The sequence below is a fragment of the Netta rufina genome (genome assembly GCF_964035555.1).
Source record: "Netta rufina genome assembly, chromosome: 7".
In the NCBI taxonomy this organism is placed as follows: Eukaryota; Metazoa; Chordata; class Aves; order Anseriformes; family Anatidae; genus Netta; species Netta rufina.
This window is the reverse complement of record NC_140130.1, coordinates 33,137,396-33,158,213: the sequence shown is the minus strand read 5'-3', so window position 1 is coordinate 33,158,213 and position 20,818 is coordinate 33,137,396. Positions and strand designations below refer to the sequence as shown.

General features: G+C 49.5%; 1 protein-coding gene across 1 annotated transcript in view; it reads right to left on the bottom strand.

Annotated features, from left to right (window-relative positions):
* Positions 1–215: 215 nt before the first annotated feature.
* The window catches only part of LOC311211670 (scavenger receptor cysteine-rich domain-containing protein DMBT1-like), a gene marked incomplete at both ends in the record, with an annotated part of 39,448 nt that continues 18,845 nt past the window's right edge, over positions 216–20,818 (bottom strand). The window contains 20 exons of the mRNA XM_084290568.1: positions 216–388; positions 1,048–1,319; positions 3,205–3,593; positions 4,174–4,346; positions 4,993–5,201; positions 5,412–5,565; positions 6,708–7,073; positions 8,713–9,039; positions 10,503–10,868; positions 11,717–12,028; positions 12,739–12,786; positions 13,067–13,108; positions 13,370–13,716; positions 14,827–15,202; positions 15,912–15,959; positions 16,630–16,854; positions 17,552–17,599; positions 18,270–18,494; positions 19,438–19,485; positions 20,167–20,391. Of these exons, the coding sequence (XP_084146694.1) occupies positions 216–388; positions 1,048–1,319; positions 3,205–3,593; positions 4,174–4,346; positions 4,993–5,201; positions 5,412–5,565; positions 6,708–7,073; positions 8,713–9,039; positions 10,503–10,868; positions 11,717–12,028; positions 12,739–12,786; positions 13,067–13,108; positions 13,370–13,716; positions 14,827–15,202; positions 15,912–15,959; positions 16,630–16,854; positions 17,552–17,599; positions 18,270–18,494; positions 19,438–19,485; positions 20,167–20,391 (4,373 nt within the window). The remainder of the gene's footprint in view (positions 389–1,047; positions 1,320–3,204; positions 3,594–4,173; positions 4,347–4,992; positions 5,202–5,411; positions 5,566–6,707; positions 7,074–8,712; positions 9,040–10,502; positions 10,869–11,716; positions 12,029–12,738; positions 12,787–13,066; positions 13,109–13,369; positions 13,717–14,826; positions 15,203–15,911; positions 15,960–16,629; positions 16,855–17,551; positions 17,600–18,269; positions 18,495–19,437; positions 19,486–20,166; positions 20,392–20,818) is intronic.

Sequence of the window (20,818 nt, the reverse complement as noted above, 5' to 3'; positions counted from 1 at the left end):
AAATAAATATTTTTCTTGGATTAGTCTCCAAAGTATCTCATATCAGTAAGACACTACCATATGCTTTATATGCATATAAGCACGGCAAAAGAAATCACTTCTTTCTCAAGCCACCCAAATCAGTCTCTTGAGACAGACTCTCAAAGTAGGAGCTCAGCTGAGATGCGCCGTAATGTTCAAATTGCACCCTCCACCAGCAGATGTTTGGTCACCTCTCACATTATCTGGTACGGGGTGGGTTCCTGCAGTTTGCGCTTCAGAAGAAATCCTCCCACAGTGAGGACGGCAGCTGCCAGCACCACGGCGGTCACAGCCAGAGGAACATGAGAGCTGGCAGCAGGAGCTGAGCTCTCAGACTCCCCTCTCTCCTGGGTGTTAGAGGCCAGATCTGTGCACAAGAGAGCAAACAGAATGGCTTGCATTTTCTTACTGAGCTGGTTAACCTCAAAGTCAGCGAAGCAAAGAGAAATTGATATAAAATGCTGCAATGCGGATCTGATCCGAAAACAAATTGCTTTATCACACATTGTTTAACAAATGATCCTGTGGCCGTACCAAACAAGTAAAGATTACGACAAGAAATGATAAAGGAACTAAGAATTTATAATGATTACACTTTAAGACCATAAGATGCTATTTCCTGACAGTAGAAACACCAGCAGTAGGACACTGGGAAACATTTTCAAGGGGACCTATAGATTGTTCACTAATAAATAAGAAATGTGCAAATCAGGCAGGGACAGCATTGAAAATTTAATACAGATCCTGCAGGTAGATGGATTACATCTCATTTCTCTTCCAGAATTTAATCAATTGCCATTTGACACATGCAGAATAAATAGTTGATCTAAGATAAAAAGGAAACAGTCTGTAAACATTATGAAAAATTTTATATCTATTATGAAAAAAAAAAATCACCCATAATAATTATAGAAGAGTTGTGAATAAACCAGCAAAGGCATATTTCAGAACTAGATTTCTGAACTGATATGCACAGCAACATGGAGAGTCCTGCGTTAAATACAAGTGGAAGTTATTTACCAATACCAGCATTTCTGTTCTCAGCAGGAGCCTCCTGAAGCTGGATAGGTCCAACAATAACACTCATTTTTTCCTGTGAAGATCCTGCATTCCTCTTGAACCTGTTAACACAGCCTTGATAGCAGCGGGAAGAATAGTCATCGTGCCTGCACACCACCAGCTCACACTGCAGGAAGACTGATGGGTATCGTCCAACAAATGAAAATGCATTAAAGGCAAACCGACTGACACTTCTGTCTGGTGAATAGTAAGAAGAATAGGTAGAATCTTTGACACACCTAGAGAGAAATATGAAAGTAACAGATTAGTTGTCTTAAACAGAAACACTATTACACTGTTTCTGTGCAATATGCTTCAGGTTCAGATATAAAACCAGAAGGTAAGAGTATAAGGGAACTCAAAAAGATTTTTAACAAAAGTATGTTTTTAGCAAGAGAAAATAAAAGGCAAAAATATGTAGCAGTGCTAGTGATTTCAATCAAAATATATACGTTTCATAACTCAACAAAGTTCTTGTAAACATGAATAGCTGAAAAATAACTAGTAGTTCTGCTGCCTTCTGTGTTTAAGGTACAGGTGAGGATCTGTTCTGCAGTTGCTAACAGGGTTACCTGCAGGTTGTTGCAGAAGAAGAAAGGGCCTATTTCTACTCTGGAAGAACAAAACTTATTCTGATACACACCATCATAGACAAGCAATAGACTCTCTAGTCCTTCGGTGTTTGTAGAGTACTGTGCTCAACACCTGTCCCAACTGTACCTTGCTCAGTACTTGTCCCAACACTTGACAGATGTGAAACATTTCCACATTTCACAGAGCAAGTTGTTATGTTAACTTTCTTGTCACTGAGTTTCTCTTCCTATCAGTGACTAGCCTTTGCAGTTACCCAAACTAGATCTTGGTCATTCCAGATAAATTTAACAACCGTGAAATGATTCACCCACAGTTGTTACCCCAGAATATTTCAAAGTTGTCATTAATTACTTTTTTTAATCTCCATAAATATTTCACTGTGCCCATTTGCTTAACAAAAACCTTACGGTTTTCACAGTTTATTTTAGACTGCAAGATATCCCAACACCCATATTTATAGATGGATATTATTGATTTAAAAGTCAGTCAATACATTTCCCTTTGACACAGTTCCATAATATATGAACAAAAACTAACTGGAAGAGTATCAGAATCTATTTGCTCCATCTCCTGCGAGAGTGTCCTGCTCACAGGGCTTAAAGAATATGTATTTTTACAAATAAAAAGAAAAAACAAAAGAAATCCTAACAAGAGGAAAACCTCTCTCGGATTCACATTATGTGTGAAAAGGAAGCCATTCACTTGGCACGCAATAGACACTGGGACATTTAAGCCTGATACACGCTGTAACGTTCCAGCCTAGTGGTAGGTTACTACACTCCTACCTTGCTGAGGTTACCAATATCAACACCCTCCCAGGAGGCAGAAAGATTCAAATCCTACCAAGCACAGGAGGGAAATAAATAAGCATACACCTATCCTTCCTAGAAGAAAATGGGACTCCAAGAGTCACACTTTTATGCTTCTATCTCTTTGTCTGTTTTGCATTCCTTACAAGAGACACGACTATTTTATCAAGAGTCACATTTTGTAGCAAATCAAGCAAAATGTCCTAGATGTTTGAAATAGCAAGAAAAGTCTAAGGAATTTGCTTTCTTTTTGAACAGACTATGTTGTGTTCTAGTTATCATTACCTAGTTATCATTAACACTATTTGAATAACATTGTTGCTAAACAGCATAACAGAAGGCTCCCGTGAGCCTTCCAATACTTAAAGGGGCCTACAGGAAAGCTGGGGAGAAACTTTTTGTCAGGGAATACAATGATAGGACAATGGGTAATGGCTTTAAACTAGAAGAGGGTATATTTAGATTAGATATAAGGAGGAAATTCTTCACTCGTCTATGTCAGAAACAAGTTCAGACCTCAGTGCTTTACTGCAAATTCTGAACAGAATTTCAATTGTCATATTTAATTTTATTCAGGCTTTGCCAGAAAGTCTTTCTTAGAAGTATATTTGTACTGAGAATTGCAACCAATGTATACTGGCACTAAATTACTTCTTTCATAAGCGAAGCACTTTAAGAACTGTGTACACAGATTTAAAATAATTCCTAAGAAAATTCTTACCCACTTCTGATTAATTCATAGTTCAGTGTTGTAAAATTATTAGGATCAGGTGATGCCACACATGTATCCACGAACAACACCAGGTTTGGGTCAGAGCTGTAAAGAGAAGCTTGAAGGTACAAAACCTGATTCAGGTCAACGTAGTAAGGAAAGTCATGCACTGGCCACAGGAACGATGAGGAATTGTAGAACGTCAGGTTCGCATCATATCTACCGTATTGGGTTTCAGCGACATTAACAACGTCATCAGCAATGTACATTACTTGCACCCAGGTGTTCTGGAGCATTTTGCAGTTAATGTGCAACTGAAGGTCCTTTTGCCTCTTGATGATGGAACCAGAAACAGAAGCTTTTATCACATTGGAATAGGTGATCGTTTCATTGTCGCCCTGTTCAACACATTAGATAAGAGCAAAATTAATACATGTAGTCATGTTCACACTGTGTAGTATAAACTTATGTATGTGACAGGTCTCATATTATTCAGAAAGAACATGCCACAGAATCACATAATCACAGAATGGTTGAGGTTGGAATGGATGTCTGGAGATCATCTAGTCCAACCCACCTGCTCAAGCAGAGTCACCTAAAGAACATTGGACAGGATCACTCCACCACCTCTCTGGGCAACCTCTTTCAGTGCTCTGTCACCTTCACAGTAAAGATATTTTTCCTCATATGTCATACACAAAAACCCAAAGTATCCTGGATGGGATTGTTTGCTCAACTCTATCCTACATTTTCTTCTCTAGAACATCACTCTGAAATAGATACAGAGACGACCTAATACTTGGGAAGGACACGTAGGAATGTTTAACAGACCCTAGCCTCCCAAAATGCATGATTATTTTCTGTGTTTTGAATACCATTGGACCACAATGCCCCTTGTGATTCTTGACAGTTTTCCAAATGTCTATCAAATTTCTATGCCCAGGCCTGGAGACCTCTCAAGAATACATCAACACCCACCTGTCTACGTGTACCACAGCTGTTGTATGGAATGTTGAATATAACCTGAGTCGATGTAATTGTTGGTCTACAAGAAGGATCAGACAAGCTGATGCTCCATGCTGGGTAGCCTTGTGACTGGAGATAGCTTGTCTGTATAACTGCATGCATGTATGTTGGCAAGCACACAAGGGCTAGTGAAGAAAATATGAATTATTAGTGAATTCAGGTAATTGATAATACTTACATGTTAAAACTTCACCAAATGCAAAAGCTACTACCGTTTAGGGGGGAGAATTTATAAACCAGAACACTTATTTTTACACCTTACACTTAGATATGAATAGTCTCTTACAAACCTCAGAAGCCTGAGGTTTCTGAGGCTTCAATTTTGCCTTCATCGATAGATAAATGGTGTTGATATGGTGTAGGTAATAGCTCTGCTTGGAAAAGTTGGAGTAGAAAAATTCCAGATAGTCTTTCTAACCAATATTTCTATGATTCTATGAAAATTTGTCCACAAGGATAAAAAAAAAAAAAGAAAAAAAAAAAAAAAGAAAAAAGGAGTGCAAGTAATGAGGTGATAAGAAGAAAGATAAGTTTAGACTGACCATCACAGAAAACATCTAAGGACAACTAATTACATAATTGAAGGTTTTTTAAAGTAAAAAGTAATTGTTTTATTAAAGTGATCAGTCAGTAGCTATTTATGAAATTAAAGAAGGAATATCATCTTTGTGGGAGTGGCTCAACAATGTTAACAAATAATTATCTGGCAAATAAAATCAGGGTATAAAAGCCTTTTAGCAAAGAAAACATTATTAAGCGAAGGAAACTTACTGGTATTCTGATCTGCTGGAAAAGAATGATATTCAGCATAAAACCCTCTACTTGAATATCTAGAGTCACTGTGAAATCTGATGGTCATTAGGTTGGAGGATGATGTGTAGGCAACATTATAACCAGAACAAATTCTTTGAAGCAGAAGAGAAGTATTGGGTGGCCCATCATAGATCTCAATATAATCGTTCTGGCATCCACCTTGCAACCTGAGGAAACAACATGAATATAGGGTAAACACATTCGGTAAACTTCAGTTTGTAAGTGCTGAACAAACAATAAAATAAGATACTGCGCTCACACCATTTCCAAATAATATTTAAAATTCCTTTATAAGTTCTGGAAATACGCTTGGGAACTGTGCTTTCAGTTGAGATTTGGGCCCTATTTATTGCCCAAGCAACAAGAAATTTACTTACTGAATGCTTCTAAATGTGAGTGCAATGCGGAAATTATTCATCACTTGTATTTCCCACAAACAATTTGCATTATCTGGATAATTTGAAGGATAAAGAGGACTCTGAATTGTTCCGGAGGATCTTGACAATAATCCACCACAAAAATATTTTCTAGCTGAGAAACAAACAAACAAAAGTGATACAGATGTGATTCACACAGATTTGCCTATGAACAAATAAATATACATTTTTTGTACCCAAGCCATAGCAACAGCTGGTAAAGTCTCTGGAGAAACTGGATGGATATGCTCTTGTAACTGAGACTACAAGGGTGATTTAATCAAAGTATTCTGACTCTTCTGTGATACTTTGAAGTTGGTGGACTTAAGACATATATGTGTACAAGAGACAGAAAGAGACACTAGCCCAAATAATATAAGATATATAAAAGATCAGAAACAAAATCAACAGAGGCTGAAATCTATCCCCAGAACAAACTGAGTCATAGAAGAGCAGTGTGTGGGATTCAAGAATAAAAAATAATTATATAGAATAAATTAAAGCGTGCAATTCCTACAATTCCAGTCTATGCATTAGTAACTAACACAAAACAAAATATATGCAGAGGAAAATAGTGAAAAATTCAAACACACATAGAGTAATTAAAACTGGAATAAGAACAGAGTTTGAGGTATTTATCCAACCACCAAACTGGGCTATTAAAAAGTGTAGTCCAAAATCACAAGGGAGGAGTATTGTCCCTGAAGAGATACGTGTTGAGAAACAAAGCAAAATTTCTTGTGAAGATTTCCAATCTCCATGCCTGCAAGCAAGGAACACGACAGCCCCAGGGGCAGCACCATGCCCTGCCCGGGTGCGTGCAGCTCCAAGAACTGCCTCCTGCCCATCCAAGCCAGGCACTGGGCAGTGTCAGACCGCCAAGCTGCCTGGGCTGCTAACCAGTGCCGCCTGAAAAGAATGCACAGAAAGGAGCCACAGGAAATACAGATGTACCTGGAGTTGTGGTGGGATATGGGCTCGCCGTGGAATTTATAGCTCCTGAGGAAGAAAGAGAAAGAAGCAAGTGAGGGACTATGGGAAGAAGGAGCATGACCAGGTTTTCTACCAGCAAAGATGAATTTGCTGCTGCCTGGTCATGCTGGCAATGTAGAGCGTAGGGGTCTCAGCACAGGCATCCAGCATGGGAACAGAGTAAACCAGAAATGGAAAATGTGGCTCCAAACCATCTCCATGTCAGGCAAAGTAGGGGCAATTTATGAAAACACAATGTGATTTATGGACGAAAACCAATGGTACCTGAGCAGATAACACCTGCATCTTCATAGTGCCGACAGTTGTGGACGCCCCAGCCAGAGCTGCTGCACTGAAACAGGGAGGACTCATTCCCTGTGCACTGCACATTGTCCAGGTAAATGCTGCCACTGCCTTCTCCAAAATAGGCATTTCCCACTGCAGAAACAGCATAGCCACATCCCAGCTGCCTGCACACAACGTGGGCATCATTGAGATCCCAGCCGTCGTCACAGACTGTGCCCCAGCTCCCATAGTGGTTGATCTCAATGCGCCCCTCACACCGGTTACTGCCATTCACCAAGCTCAGCGAGACACCTAGGAAAGCAGAGGAGAAGGAAAATGTGGGAAAAGCTGCTGGCACACAGGCACCTGCCCTTACCGTTGCACTTCATCACCACACCACTTTCAAGCCACCAGGATCACCACACTCTGCTCTATTAGACTGTGCCTTTTACAGAATCAGAGAATCACAAAATGGTTTGGGTTGTCAGGGACCCTAAATACCACCTCATTACAACTCCCACACCATGGCCAGGGACACCTTTCACCAGACCCCAAAGCCCCATCCAGCCTGGCCTTGAACACTTCCAGGGATGGGCCATCCACAACTTCTCTGGGCAACCTATGCCAGGGACTCACCACCCTCCGAGGGAAGAATTTCCTCCGTATATCTAATCTAAATCTACCCTCTTGTAGTTTAAAGCTGTTACCCCTTCTATCACCTCTTCTACAACCTGACAAAGAGTCCCTCCCCAGCTTTCCTGCATCACTCTTTAGTGCTAGGTAGATAATGGAAGGCTGTAATAAGACCTCCCCGGAGCCTTCTCTTCTTCAGGCTGAACAACCCCAACTCCCTCAGCCTGTCTTTTCAGGAGAGATTCTCCAGCCCGTCTCCAGATCATCTCTTAGTGGCCCCTCTCTAGACTTGTTCCTGTACTTCGATATTCCTTCGTGCACTGGGGTCCCACAGCTGAACACAGGACTCCTGGTGGGGTCTCACAATAGCAGAGCAGAGGAGGAGAATCCCCTCGCTCACGCTGCTGTCTGTGCTGCTCCTGGTAAACCCAGGCTACAGTTGGCTTTCTGGGCCGCAGGCATGCATTGCTGGCTCATGTAGATGTTCTCATTCATCAGCAAAACTTCTCCTCACAGCTGCTCTCAATCTGTGCTCCGCCCAGCCTCTATTTGTGCTGGGTATTCCCTGATCCAGATACAGAACCTAACACTTGGCCCTGTTGAACCCATGGAGGTTCACACAGGCCCACCTCTCAAGCATGCCCAGGTCCCTCTGGACAGCATCCTTTCCCTCCAATGTGTCGACCACATGGCATAGCTTAGTGATATCAGCAAATGTGCTGAGAGTGCACTCCATTTCACTGTCCGCTTTCCCTTGGCTCGGCTCTCCCATCCTTCTATTCTGTGACTCTGGTGCTTCTTCAAAAGGTATTGGGGGGATTTGGTGGATGCGAGCTCAACGAGAGCCAGCAACAGGCCCCAGTTGCCCACAGGGCCAGCCCTGATGTGGGGTGCACAAAGCACCACTGAGCTAGCCGGATGGAAGGAGTGCTTGCCCCACTCTACTCAGCACAGCTGCGCCTGCACGTAGAGTCCTGTGCACAGTTCTGGGCTCCAAGAAAGAAGGATACAAAAAGATTGCAGTCATTCCAACGGGGGCCACAACAGCCCCAGGGGCATCACCATGCCCTGCCCTGGCGCGTGTGGCTCCCAGCACCGCCCTCCTGACCCTCCACACCTGGCACTGGGCAGCATCAGAGCGCCAAGCTGCTCGGGCTGCTAACCAGTGCTGCCTGAGAATGCACAGAAAGGAGCCACGGGAGATGCAGACGTACCTGGAGTTGTGGTGGGAGTTGGGTTTGTCGTGGTTACTGCAGCTGCAGAGGAAGGAAGAGAGAGATGCAAGTGAGGGACTTAGAACAAGTGAGTTCCGAGCCTTCTCCACGTCAGGCACATAGGGGCAATTTATGAAAACGCAATGTGATTTATGGACGAAAACCAATGGTACCTGAGCAGATAACACCTGCATCTTCATAGTGCCGACAGTTGTGGACGCCCCAGCCAGAGCTCCTGCACTCAAACAGGGAGGACTCACTCCCGGAGCACTGCACATCGTCCAGGTGAATGCTGCCACTGCCTTGTCCAAAATAGGCACTTCCCACTGCAGAAACAGCGTAGCCGCATCCCAGCTGCCTGCACACAACGTGGGCATCATTGAGGTCCCAGCCGTCGTCACACACCGTGCCCCGGCTCCCATTCTGGTAGATCTCAATGCGCCCCTCACACCGGTTACTGCCATTCACCAAGCTCAGCGAGACACCTAGGAAAGCAGGGGAGAAGGAAAATGTGGGAAAAGCTGCTGGCACACAGGCACCTGCCCTCACCGTTGCACTTCATCACCACACCACTTTCAAGCCACCAGGATCAACACCCTCCACTCTATTCGAATCAGAGAATCAGTAAGCTTGGAAAAGCCCTCCAAGATCATCTGCTCCAACCACCCCCTACCACCACTATCACCCACTAAACCATGTCCCCAAGCACCACGTCCAACCTCTCCTTGAGCATCCCCAGGGACGATGCCGCCACCACCTCCCTGGGCAACCCGTCCCAATGCCTGGCTGCTCTTCCTGAGGAGAAATGGCTCCTCATTTCCAACTTGAATCTCCCCTCATGGAACCTGAGGCCGTTCCCTCTGGTCCTATCACTAGATACCTGTGAGAAGAGGCCGACCCCAGCTCCCCACACCTCCCTTTCAGGGAGCTGTAGAGAGCAATGCGGTCTCCTCTGATCCTGTTCTCTCCAGGCTGAACACCCCCAGTGCCCTCAGCCTCTCCCCATAGGACTTGTTTCCCAGGCTCTTCCCCGGCTTCATGGCCCTCCTCTGGATGCTCTCCAGGGCCTCAATGTCCTTGTAGTGAGGGGCCCAAAGCTGAGCCCAGCGCAGAGCACAGGGGGCGATCACCTCCCCGGCCCTGCTGGCTGCACCATCCCTGACACGAGCAGGGTGCCGCTGGCCTTGCCCACCTGGGCACACTGCCGGCTCATGTTGAGGTGAGCACTGACCAGCTCCCCCAGCTCCTTTTTCATGCACAGCTTTCCAGCCCCTCTGCCCCAAGACTGTAGCGATGCACGGGGTTGCTGTGACCAATATGCAGGATCTGACACTTAGCCATGTTGAACCTCATCCCCTTGGCCTCTGCCCATAGATCCAATCTGACCAGGTCCCTCTGCAGGGACTGTCTACCTCCAGAAGATTGACTCTTCCTCACAACTTGGCGTTGACTTAAAACCTACTGAGGGGGCACTTAATTCTCCCATACACATCATCAATTAAGATAGGAGAGAGAATGGGCCCCCACATGGAACCCAGGGAAACACAACTCAAGATGCAGGTGCAATCTGGACAGGGCATGGTGCAGCCCTGAGCTCTGAGTTCTCCGTGCCTGAAGAAAGGAGCCAGGGGAGATGCAGACGTACCTGGAGTTGCGGGACTTGGGGTTGTCGTCGTGGTTATTGCAGCTACAGAGGAAGGAAGAGAAAGAAGCAAGTGAGGGACTATGGGAGGAAGGCGCGTGACCAAGTTTGCTCCCAGCACTGGGGATGTCGCTGCTGCCCTGTCACACTGGCAATGTAGAGCGTGGGGATCTCAGCACGGGCATCCAGCATGGCAACAGAGCAAAATAGGAATGGGAAACGTAGCACTGAACCTTCTCCACATCAGGCAATGTGGGGGCAATCTATGAAAGCATGACATAACTGATGGAGGAAAACCAACACTACCTGAGCAGAGAACACCTGCGTCTTCACTGTGCCCACAGTTGTGGACGCCCCAGCCAGAGCTCCTGCACTCAAACAGGGAGGACTCACTCCCGGAGCACTGCACATCGTCCAGGTAAATGCTGCCACTGCCTTGTCCAAAATAGGCACTTCCAAATGCAGAAACAGCATAGCCGCATCCCAACTGCCTGCACACAACCTGGGCATCATTGAGGTCCCAGCCGTCGTCACACACCGTGCCCCGGCTCCCATTCTGATAGATCTCAATGCGCCCCTCACACCGGTTCCTGCCGTTCACCAAGCTCAGCAAGCCACCTGGGAAAGCAGGAAACAAGGAAAACGTGGGAAAAGCTGCTGGCACACAGGCACCTGCCCTCACCATTGCATTTCAGCCCCACACCACTTTCAGGCCACCGCTATTGCCAACCTCCACGCTATTAGGCTCTGCTTTCGCCTGCCTCCGCTCTCCCATCCTTCTATTCTGTGACTCTGGTGCTTCTTCAAAATGGATTGGGAGGGTTTGGTGGATGCGAGCTCAACGTGAGCCAGCAACAGGCCCTGGTTGCCCACAGGGCCAGCCCTGATGTGGGGTGCACAAAGCACCACTGAGCTAGCCAGTTGGAAGGAGTGCTTGCCCCACTCTACTCAGCACAGCTGCACCTGCACCTTGAGTCCTGTGCACCGTTCTGTGCTCCACAAAAGAAAGATATAAAAAGATTGCAGTCATTCCAATGGGGGCCGCAACAGCCCCAGGGGCATCACCAAGCAATGGCCTGGTTCATGTAGCTCCCAGCACCACCCTCCTGACCCTCCACACCTGGCACTGGGCAGCGTCACACTGCCCAGCTGCTCGGGCTGCTAACCAGTGCTGCCTGAGAATGCACAGAAAGGAGCCACGGGAGATGCAGACGTACCTGGAGTTGTGGTGGGAGTTGGGCTCGTCGTGGTTACTGCAGCTGTAGAAGACAAAAGAGAAAGAAGCAAGTGAGGGACTACGGGAGGAAGGAGACTGACTGGGTTTGCTCCTGGAACTAGGGATGTCAATGCTCCCAAGTCGCATTGGCGATGCAGAGCGTGGGGATCTCAACACGGGCATCCAGCTTGCGGACAGAGCAATAAAGAAACGGGAAATGTGGATCTCAACCTTCACCACAACAGGAAAATTACGGGCAATCTATGAAACCACACTATGATTGATGGAGGAAAACCAACACTACCTGAGCAGATAACACCTGCGTCTTCACTGTGCCCACAGTTGTGGACGCCCCAGCCAGAGCTCCTGCACTCAAACAGGGAGGACTCACTCCCGGAGCACTGCACATCGTCCAGGTAAATGCTGCCACTGCCTTGTCCAAAATAGGCACTTCCCACTGCAGAAACAGCGTAGCCGCATCCCAGCTGCCTGCACACAACCTGGGCATCACTGAGGTCCCAGCCGTCGTCACACACCGTGCCCCGGTTCCCATACTGGTAGAGCTCAATGCGCCCCTCACACCGGTTCCTGCCATTCACCAAGCTCAGGGAGACACCTGGGAAAGCAAGGGAGAAGGAAAATGTGGGAAAAGCTGCTGGCACACAGGCACCTGCCCTCACCATTGCATTTCATCACTACAGCACTTTCAGGCCACTGGGATCACCCCCCTCAAGCTATTAGGGCTGTGCCTTTTGTAGAATGGGAGAATCACAGAACGGATTGGGTTAGAAGGGATCTCAAAGACCATCTCGTTACAACTCCCACACCATGGCCAGGGACACCTCTCACAGACACCAAATCCCCATCCAACGTGGCCTTGAACACTTCATTTTTTCAGCTTAGTGAAGAGCATCCTGAGGGGTGAGCCCGCTGCTGCCTATGCCTTCCCCTCGATGGGGAATGGTAAAAGAGACACCGATCTCTTCCATCCAGTGACAGGACACGAGGAAAGGCCTGAAACGTGCCTCAGGGGAGGCTCAGCTTGGACGTTAGGAACAGGGTCTTCACTGAGAGGCAGGCCAGGCACTGCAGCAGGCTCCCTGGCAAGTGGTCATGGCCCCAGGCCTTTGAGTGCCGAAGAAGCATTTCCACAATGCTCCTAGACATGTGCTGGAGATGGACATGATGGGCTTTGTTATTCGCTACCAACTATGGATATTCTATGGGACTGGGACCCCGTGGAAGAGTCAAAGCCCACCCTGGCACTCAGCAACTGATGAAACCCAAAGGGAGTGCACAGAAAACACTGCAAAAACACAGACCTACCTGGAGGAACAGTTCCTTGGAAGACAGGTGTGGTTCTGTCTGTCCGACCTGTTGAGGGAGGAAGAGACAGAAGCAAGTGAGGCACTTCTGGATGAAGGAGCAATTGGGACAGGGCACGGTGAATCCCTGAGCTCTGCGCTCTCCATGCCTGCAGGCAGGGAGGACCACAACAGCCCCAGGAGCAGCACCTAGTGCATGCAGAACCCAGCACCACCTCCTGCCCATCCAAACCTGGCACTGGGCAGCGTCAGACTGCCAAGCTGCTTGGGCTGCTAACCAGTGCTGCCTGAGAATGCACAGAAAGGAGCCACGGGAGATGCAGACGTACCTGGAGTTGTGGTGGGAGTTGGGCTCGTCGTGGTTACTGCAGCTGTAGAAGACAAAAGAGAAAGAAGCAAGTGAGGGACTTTGGGAGGAAGGAGACTGACTGGGTTTGCTCCTGGAACCAGGGATGTCAATGCTCCCAAGTCGCAATGGCAATGCAGAGCGTGGGGATCTCAACACGGGCATCCAGCTTGCGGACAGAGCAATAAAGAAACGGGAAATGTGGATCTCAACCTTCACCACAACAGGAAAATTACGGGCAATCTATGAAACTACACTATGATTGATGGAGGAAAACCAACACTACCTGAGCAGATAACACCTGCGTCTTCACTGTGCCCACAGTTGTGGACGCCCCAGCCAGAGCTCCTGCACTCAAACAGGGAGGACTCACTCCCGGAGCACTGCACATCGTCCAGGTAAATGCTGCCACTGCCTTGTCCAAAATAGGCACTTCCCACTGCAGAAACAGCGTAGCCGCATCCCAGCTGCCTGCACACAACCTGGGCATCACTGAGGTCCCAGCCGTCGTCACACACCGTGCCCCGGCTCCCATTCTGGTAGATCTCAATGCGCCCCTCACACCGGTTCCTGCCATTCACCAAGCTCAGCGAGCCACCTAGGAAAGCAAGGGAGAAGGAAAATGTGGGGAAGCTGCTGGCACACAGGCACCTGCCCTCACCGTTGCACTTCATCACCACACCACTTTCTGGAGAAGGACTCTTTACTAGGGTAGATGATGACAGGAAAAGAGGGAATGGTTTTAGCTAAAAGAGGGGAGTTTGAGATTAGAGGTCAGTAGGAAATTCTTTTACTCAGAGCATGGTAAGGCACTGGAACAGGCTGCCCAGAGAGGTTGTGGATGTTCCTTCCCTGGAGGTGTAAAACAACAGATTAGATGACACCCTGAGCATCCCCATTTAGTGGGGGGCATCCCTGCCCATGCCAGGGGCATGGAACCAGATGATCTTTGAGGTCCCTTCCACCTCAGGCTATTTGAATATGTGACAGGATTTAGGGCCACTGGGATCACCACCCTTCACCCTATTAGGCTCTGACTTTCCCCTGGTTTGACTCTCCGATTCTTCTATTCTGTGACTCTGGTGCTACTTTGAAAGAGATTGGGAGGCTTTGATGGATGCGAGCTCAACGTGAGCCAGCAACAGGCCCTGGTTGCCCACAGGACCAGCCCTGATGTGGGGTGCACAAAGCACCACTGAGCTAGCCAGTTGGAAGGAGTGCTAGCCCCACTCTACTCAGCACAGCTGCACCTGCACCTTGAGTCCTGTGCACCGTTCTGTGCTCCACAAAAGAAAGATATAAAAAGATTGCAGTCATTCCAATGGGGGCCGCAACAGCCCCAGGGGCATCACCAAGCAATGGCCTGGTTCATGTAGCTCCCAGCACCACCCTCCTGACCCTCCACACCTGGCACTGGGCAGCGTCAGACCGCCCAGCTGCTCGGGCTGCTAACCAGTGCTGCCTGAGAATGCACAGAAAGGAGCCACGGGAGATGCAGACGTACCTGGAGTTGTGGTGGGAGTTGGGCTCGTCGTGGTTACTGCAGCTGTAGAAGACAAAAGAGAAAGAAGCAAGTGAGGGACTACGGGAGGAAGGAGACTGACCGGTTTTGCTCCTGGAACTAGGGATGTCAATGCTCCCAAGTCGCATTGGCAATGCAGAGCGTGGGGATCTCAACACGGGCATCCAGCTTGCGGACAGAGCAATAAAGAAACGGGAAATGTGGATCTCAACCTTCACCACAACAGGAAAATTACGGGCAATCTATGAAACCACACTATGATTGATGGAGGAAAACCAACACTACCTGAGCAGATAACACCTGCGTCTTCACTGTGCCCACAGTTGTGGACGCCCCAGCCAGAGCTCCTGCACTCAAACAGGGAGGACTCACTCCCGGAGCACTGCACATCGTCCAGGTAAATGCTGCCACTGCCTTGTCCAAAATAGGCACTTCCCACTGCAGAAACAGCGTAGCCGCATCCCAGCTGCCTGCACACAACCTGGGCATCACTGAGGTCCCAGCCGTCGTCACACACCGTGCCCCGGTTCCCATACTGGTAGAGCTCAATGCGCCCCTCACACCGGTTCCTGCCATTCACCAAGCTCAGGGAGACACCTGGGAAAGCAGGGGAGAAGGAAAATGTGGGAAAAGCTGCTGGCACACAGGCACCTGCCCTCACCATTGCATTTCATCAATACAGCACTTTCAGGCCACTGGGATCAACCCCTCAAGCTATTAGGGCTGTGCCTTTTGTAGAATGGGAGAATCACAGAACGGATTGGGTTAGAAGGGATCTCAAAGACCATCTCGTTACAACTCCCACGCCGTGGCCAGGGACACCTCTCACAGACACCAAATCCCCATCCAGCGTGGCCTTGAACACTTCATTTGTTCAGCTTAGAGAAGAGCATCCTGAGGGGTGACCCCGCTGCTGCCTATGCATTCCCCTCGATGGGGAATGGTAAAAGAGACACCGATCTCTTCCATCCAGTGACAGAACATGAGGAAAGGCCTGAAACGTGCCTCAGGGGAGGCTCAGCTTGGACGTTAGGAACAGGGTCTTCACTGAGAGGCAGGCCAGGCACTGCAGCAGGCTCCCTGGCAAGTGGTCATGGCCCCAGGCCTTTGAGTGCCGAAGAAGCATTTCCACAATGCTCCTAGACATGTGCTGGAGATGGACATGATGGGCTTTGTTATTCGCTACCAACTATGGATATTCTATGGGACTGGGACCCCGTGGAAGAGTCAAAGCCCACCCTGGCACTCAGCAACTGATGAAACCCAAAGGGAGTGCACAGAAAACACTGCAAAAACACAGACCTACCTGGAGGAACAGTTCCTTGGAAGACAGGTGTGGTTCTGTCTGTCCGACCTGTTGAGGGAGGAAGAGACAGAAGCAAGTGAGGCACTTCTGGATGAAGGAGCAATTGGGACAGGGCACGGTGAATCCCTGAGCTCTGCGCTCTCCATGCCTGCAGGCAGGGAGGACCACAACAGCCCCAGGAGCAGCACCTGGTGCATGCAGAACCCAGCACCACCTCCTGCCCATCCAACCCTGGCACTGGGCAGCATCAGACCGCCAAGCTGCTTGGACTGCTAACCAGTGCTGCCTGAGAATGCACAGAAAGGAGCCATGGGAGATGCAGACGTACCTGGAGTTGTGGTGGGATATGGTCTCGTCGTGGTTACTGCAGCTGCAGTGGAAAGAAGAGAAAGAAGCAAGTGAGGGACTATGGGAGGAAGGAGCATGACCAGGTTTGCTCCCAGCACTGGGGATGTTGCTGCAGCCCTGTCACACTGGCTATGAAGAGCGTGGGGATCTCAGCACGGGCATCCACCATGGGAACAGAGCAAAATAGGAATGGGAAATGTAGCTCTGAACCTTCTCCACAACAGGAAAATTAGGGGCAATTTATGAAACCACGCTATGATTGATGGAGGAAAACCAACACTACCTGAGCAGATAACACCTGCGTCTTCACTGTGCCCACAGTTGTGGACGCCCCAGCCAGAGCTCCTGCACTCAAACAGGGAGGACTCACTCCCGGAGCACTGCACATCGTCCAGGTAAATGCTGCCACTGCCTTGTCCAAAATAGGCACTTCCCACTGCAGAAACAGCGTAGCCGCATCCCAGCTGCCTGCACACAACCTGGGCATCACTGAGGTCCCAGCCGTCGTCACACACCGTGCCCCGGTTCCCATACTGGTAGAGCTCAATGCGCCCCTCACACCGGTTCCTGCCATTCACCAAGCTCAGGGAGACACCTGGGAAAGCAAAGGAGAAGGAAAATGTGGGGAAAGCTGCTGGCACACAGGCACCTGCCCTCACCATTGCATTTCATCAATACAGCACTTTCAGGCCACTGGGATCACCCCCCTCAAGCTATTAGGGCTGTGCCTTTTGTAGAATGGGAGAATCACAGAACGGATTGGGTTAGAAGGGATCTCAAAGACCATCTCGTTACAACTCCCACACCATGGCCAGGGACACCTCTCACAGACACCAAATCCCCATCCAGCGTGGCCTTGAACACTTCATTTTTTCAGCTTAGTGAAGAGCATCCTGAGGGGTGAGCCCGCTGCTGCCTATGCCTTCCCCTCGATGGGGAATGGTAAGGGAGACACCGATCTCTTCCATCCAGTGACAGAACATGAGGAAAGGCCTGAAACGTGCCTCAGGGGAGGCTCAGCTTGGACGTTAGGAACAGGGTCTTCACTGAGAGGCAGGCCAGACACTGCAGCAGGCTCCCTGGCCCCAGGCCTTTGAGTGCCGAAGAAGCATTTCCACAATGCTCCTAGATATGTGCTGGACATGGACTCGATGGCTCTCGCGACTCCCTCCCAGCTCTGCATATTCTATGGGACTGGGACACCGTGGAAGAGTCAAAGCCCACCCTGGCACTCAGCAACTGATGAAACCCAAAGGGAGTGCACAGAAAACACTGCGAAAACACAGACGTACCTGGAGGAACAGTTCCTTGGAAGCCAACTGTGGTTCTGTCTGTCCGACCTGTTGAGGGAGGAAGAGAGAGAAGCAAGTGAGGCACTTCTGGATGAAGGAGCAATCGGGACAGGGCACGGTGAATCCCTGAGCTCTGCGTTCTCTATGCCTGCAGGCAAGGAGGACCACAACAGCCCCAGGAGCAGCACCTGGTGCATGCAGAACCCAGCACCACCTCCTGCCAATCCAAACCTGGCACTGGGCAGCTTCAGACTGCCAAGCTGCTTGGGCTGCTAACCAGTGCTGCCTGAGAATGCACAGAAAGGAGCCATGGGAGATTCAGACATACCTGGAGTTGTGGTGGGATATGGTCTCGTCGTGGTTATTGCAGCTGCAGTGGAAAGAAGAGAAAGAAGCAAGTGAGGGACTTTGGGAGGAAGGAGACTGACTGGGTTTGCTCCTAGAACTAGGGATGTCAATGCTCCCAAGTCGCATTGGCAATGCAGAGCGTGGGGATCTCAACACGGGCATCCAGCTTGCGGAAAGAGCAATAAAGAAACGGGAAATGTGGATCTCAACCTTCACCACAACAGGAAAATTACGGGCAATCTATGAAACCACACTATGATTGATGGAGGAAAACCAACACTACCTGAGCAGATAACACCTGCGTCTTCACTGTGCCCACAGTTGTGGACGCCCCAGCCAGAGCTCCTGCACTCAAACAGGGAGGACTCACTCCCGGAGCACTGCACATCGTCCAGGTAAATGCTGCCACTGCCTTGTCCAAAATAGGCACTTCCCACTGCAGAAACAGCGTAGCCGCATCCCAGCTGCCTGCACACAACCTGGGCATCATTGAAGTCCCAGCCGTCATCACACACCGTGCCCCGGTTCCCATACTGGTAGAGCTCAATGCGCCCCTCACACCGGTTCCTGCCATTCACCAAGCTCAGGGAGACACCTGGGAAAGCAGGGGAGAAGGAAAATGTGGGAAAAGCTGCTGAGAAAAGCTGCTGGCTCATGGGCACCTGCCCTCACCGTTGCATTTCGTCACTGCGCCACTTTCAGGCCACTGGGATCACCACCCTCCATGGTATTATGCTTTGACTTTCCCTCTTTCTGCTCTCCCATCTTTCAATTCTGTGACTCTGTTGCTTCTTCGAAAGGGATTGGGGGGTTTGGTGGACGCGAGCTCCATGAAAGCCAGCAACAGGCCCTGGTTGCCCACAGGGCCAGCCCTGATGTGCGGTGCACAAAGCACCACTGAGCTAGCCAGTTGGAAGGAGTGCTTGCCCCACTCTACACAGCACAGCAGTGGCTGCACCTCAAGTCCTGTGTGCAGTTCTGTGCAGCTCCGTGACAGAAGAAGGATATAAAAAGATTGCACACACACTAAAAGAGGACCACCGAAATTGGGAAAGGGCTAGAGAGCTTGATATTTCCAGGAGAGGCTGAGGCCACTTTATTGGTTCAGATTAGAAAAGAGGAGCCTGAGGGGTGAGCCCGCTGCTGCCTATGCCTTCCCCTCGATGGGGAATGGTGAGGGAGACACCATTCCCTCTTCCATCCAGTGACAGGACACGAGGAAAGGCCTGAAACCTGCCTCAGGGGAGGCTCAGCTTGGACGTTAGGAACAGGGTCTTCACTGAGAGGCAGGCCAGGCACTGCAGCAGGCTCCCTGGCAAGTGGTCATGGCCCCAGGCCTTTGAGTGCCAAAGAAGCATTTCCACAATGCTCCTAGACATGTGCTGGAGATGGACTTGATGGGCTTTGTTATTCACTCCCAACTATGGATATTCTATGGGTCTGGGACCCCGTGGAAGAGTCAAAGCCCACCCTGGCATTCAGCAACTGATGAAACCCAAAGGGAGTGCACAGAAAACACTGCAAAAAAACAGACGTACCTGGAGGAACGGTTCCTTGGAAGCCAACTGTGGTTCTGCCTGTCCGACCTGTTGAGGGAGGAAGAGAGAGAAGCAAGTGAGGCACTTCTGGATGAAGGAGCAACCAGGACAGGGCATGGTGCATCCCTGAGCTCTGCGCTCTCTATGCCTGCAGGCAGGGAGGACCACAACAGCCCCAGGGGCAGCACCATGCCCTGCCCTGGTGCATGCAGAACCCAGCACCACCTCCTGCCCATCCAAACCTGGCACTGGGCAGCATCAGACCGCCAAGCTGCTTGGACTGCTAACCAGTGCTGCCTGAGAATGCACAGAAAGGAGCCATGGGAGATGCAGACGTACCTGGAGTTGTGGTGGGATATGGTCTCGTCATGCTTATTGAAACTGCAGAGGAAGAAAGAGAAAGAAGCAAGTAAGGGACTATGGGAGGAAGGAGCATGTCCTGGTTTACTTCAGGCACTAGGGATATTGCTGCTGCCTGGTCACACTGGTGATGCAGAGCGTGGGGATCTCAGCACGGGCATCCACCATGGGAACAGAGCAAAATAGGAATGAGAAATATAGCTCTGAACCTCCCCCACAACAGGAAAATTAGGGGCAATTTATGAAACCACGCTATGATTGATGGAGGAAAACCAACACTACCTGAGCAGATAACACCTGCGTCTTCACTGTGCCCACAGTTGTGGATGCCCCAGCCAGAACTCCTGCACTGAAACAGGGAGGACTCACTCCCGGAGCACTGCACATCGTCCAGGTAAATGCTGCCACTGCCTTGTCCAAAATAGGCACTTCCCACTGCAGAAACAGCATAGCCACATCCCAGCTGCCTGCACACAACATTGGCATCATTGAGGTCCCAGCCGTCGTCACACACCGTGCCCCAGTTTCCATTGTGGTAGATCTGTACGCGCCCCTCACACAAGTTCCAGCCATTCACCAAGCTCAGGGAGACACCTGGGAAAGCAGAGGAGAAGGAAAATGTGGGAAAAGCTGCTGGCATACTGTCCCCAGCTCCCAGCTATGGGTCTGGGACTCTATGGAAGAGTCAAAGCCCACCCTGGCACTCAGCAACTGATGAAACTCAAACGGAGTGCACAGAAAACACTGTGAAAACGCAGACGTACCTGGAGGAACAGTTGCTTGGAAGCCAACTGTGGTTCTGTCTGTCTGAACTGTTCAGGGAGGAAGAAAAAAGGCAAGTGAGGCACTTCTGGATGAAGGAGCAATCGGGACAGGGCACGGTGCATCCCTGAGCTCTGCGCTCTCCATGCCTGCAGGCAAGGAGGACCACAACAGCCCCAGGGGCAGCACCTGGTGCATGCAGAACCCAGCACCACCTCCTGCCCATCCAAATCTGACATTGGGCAGCATCGGACAGCCA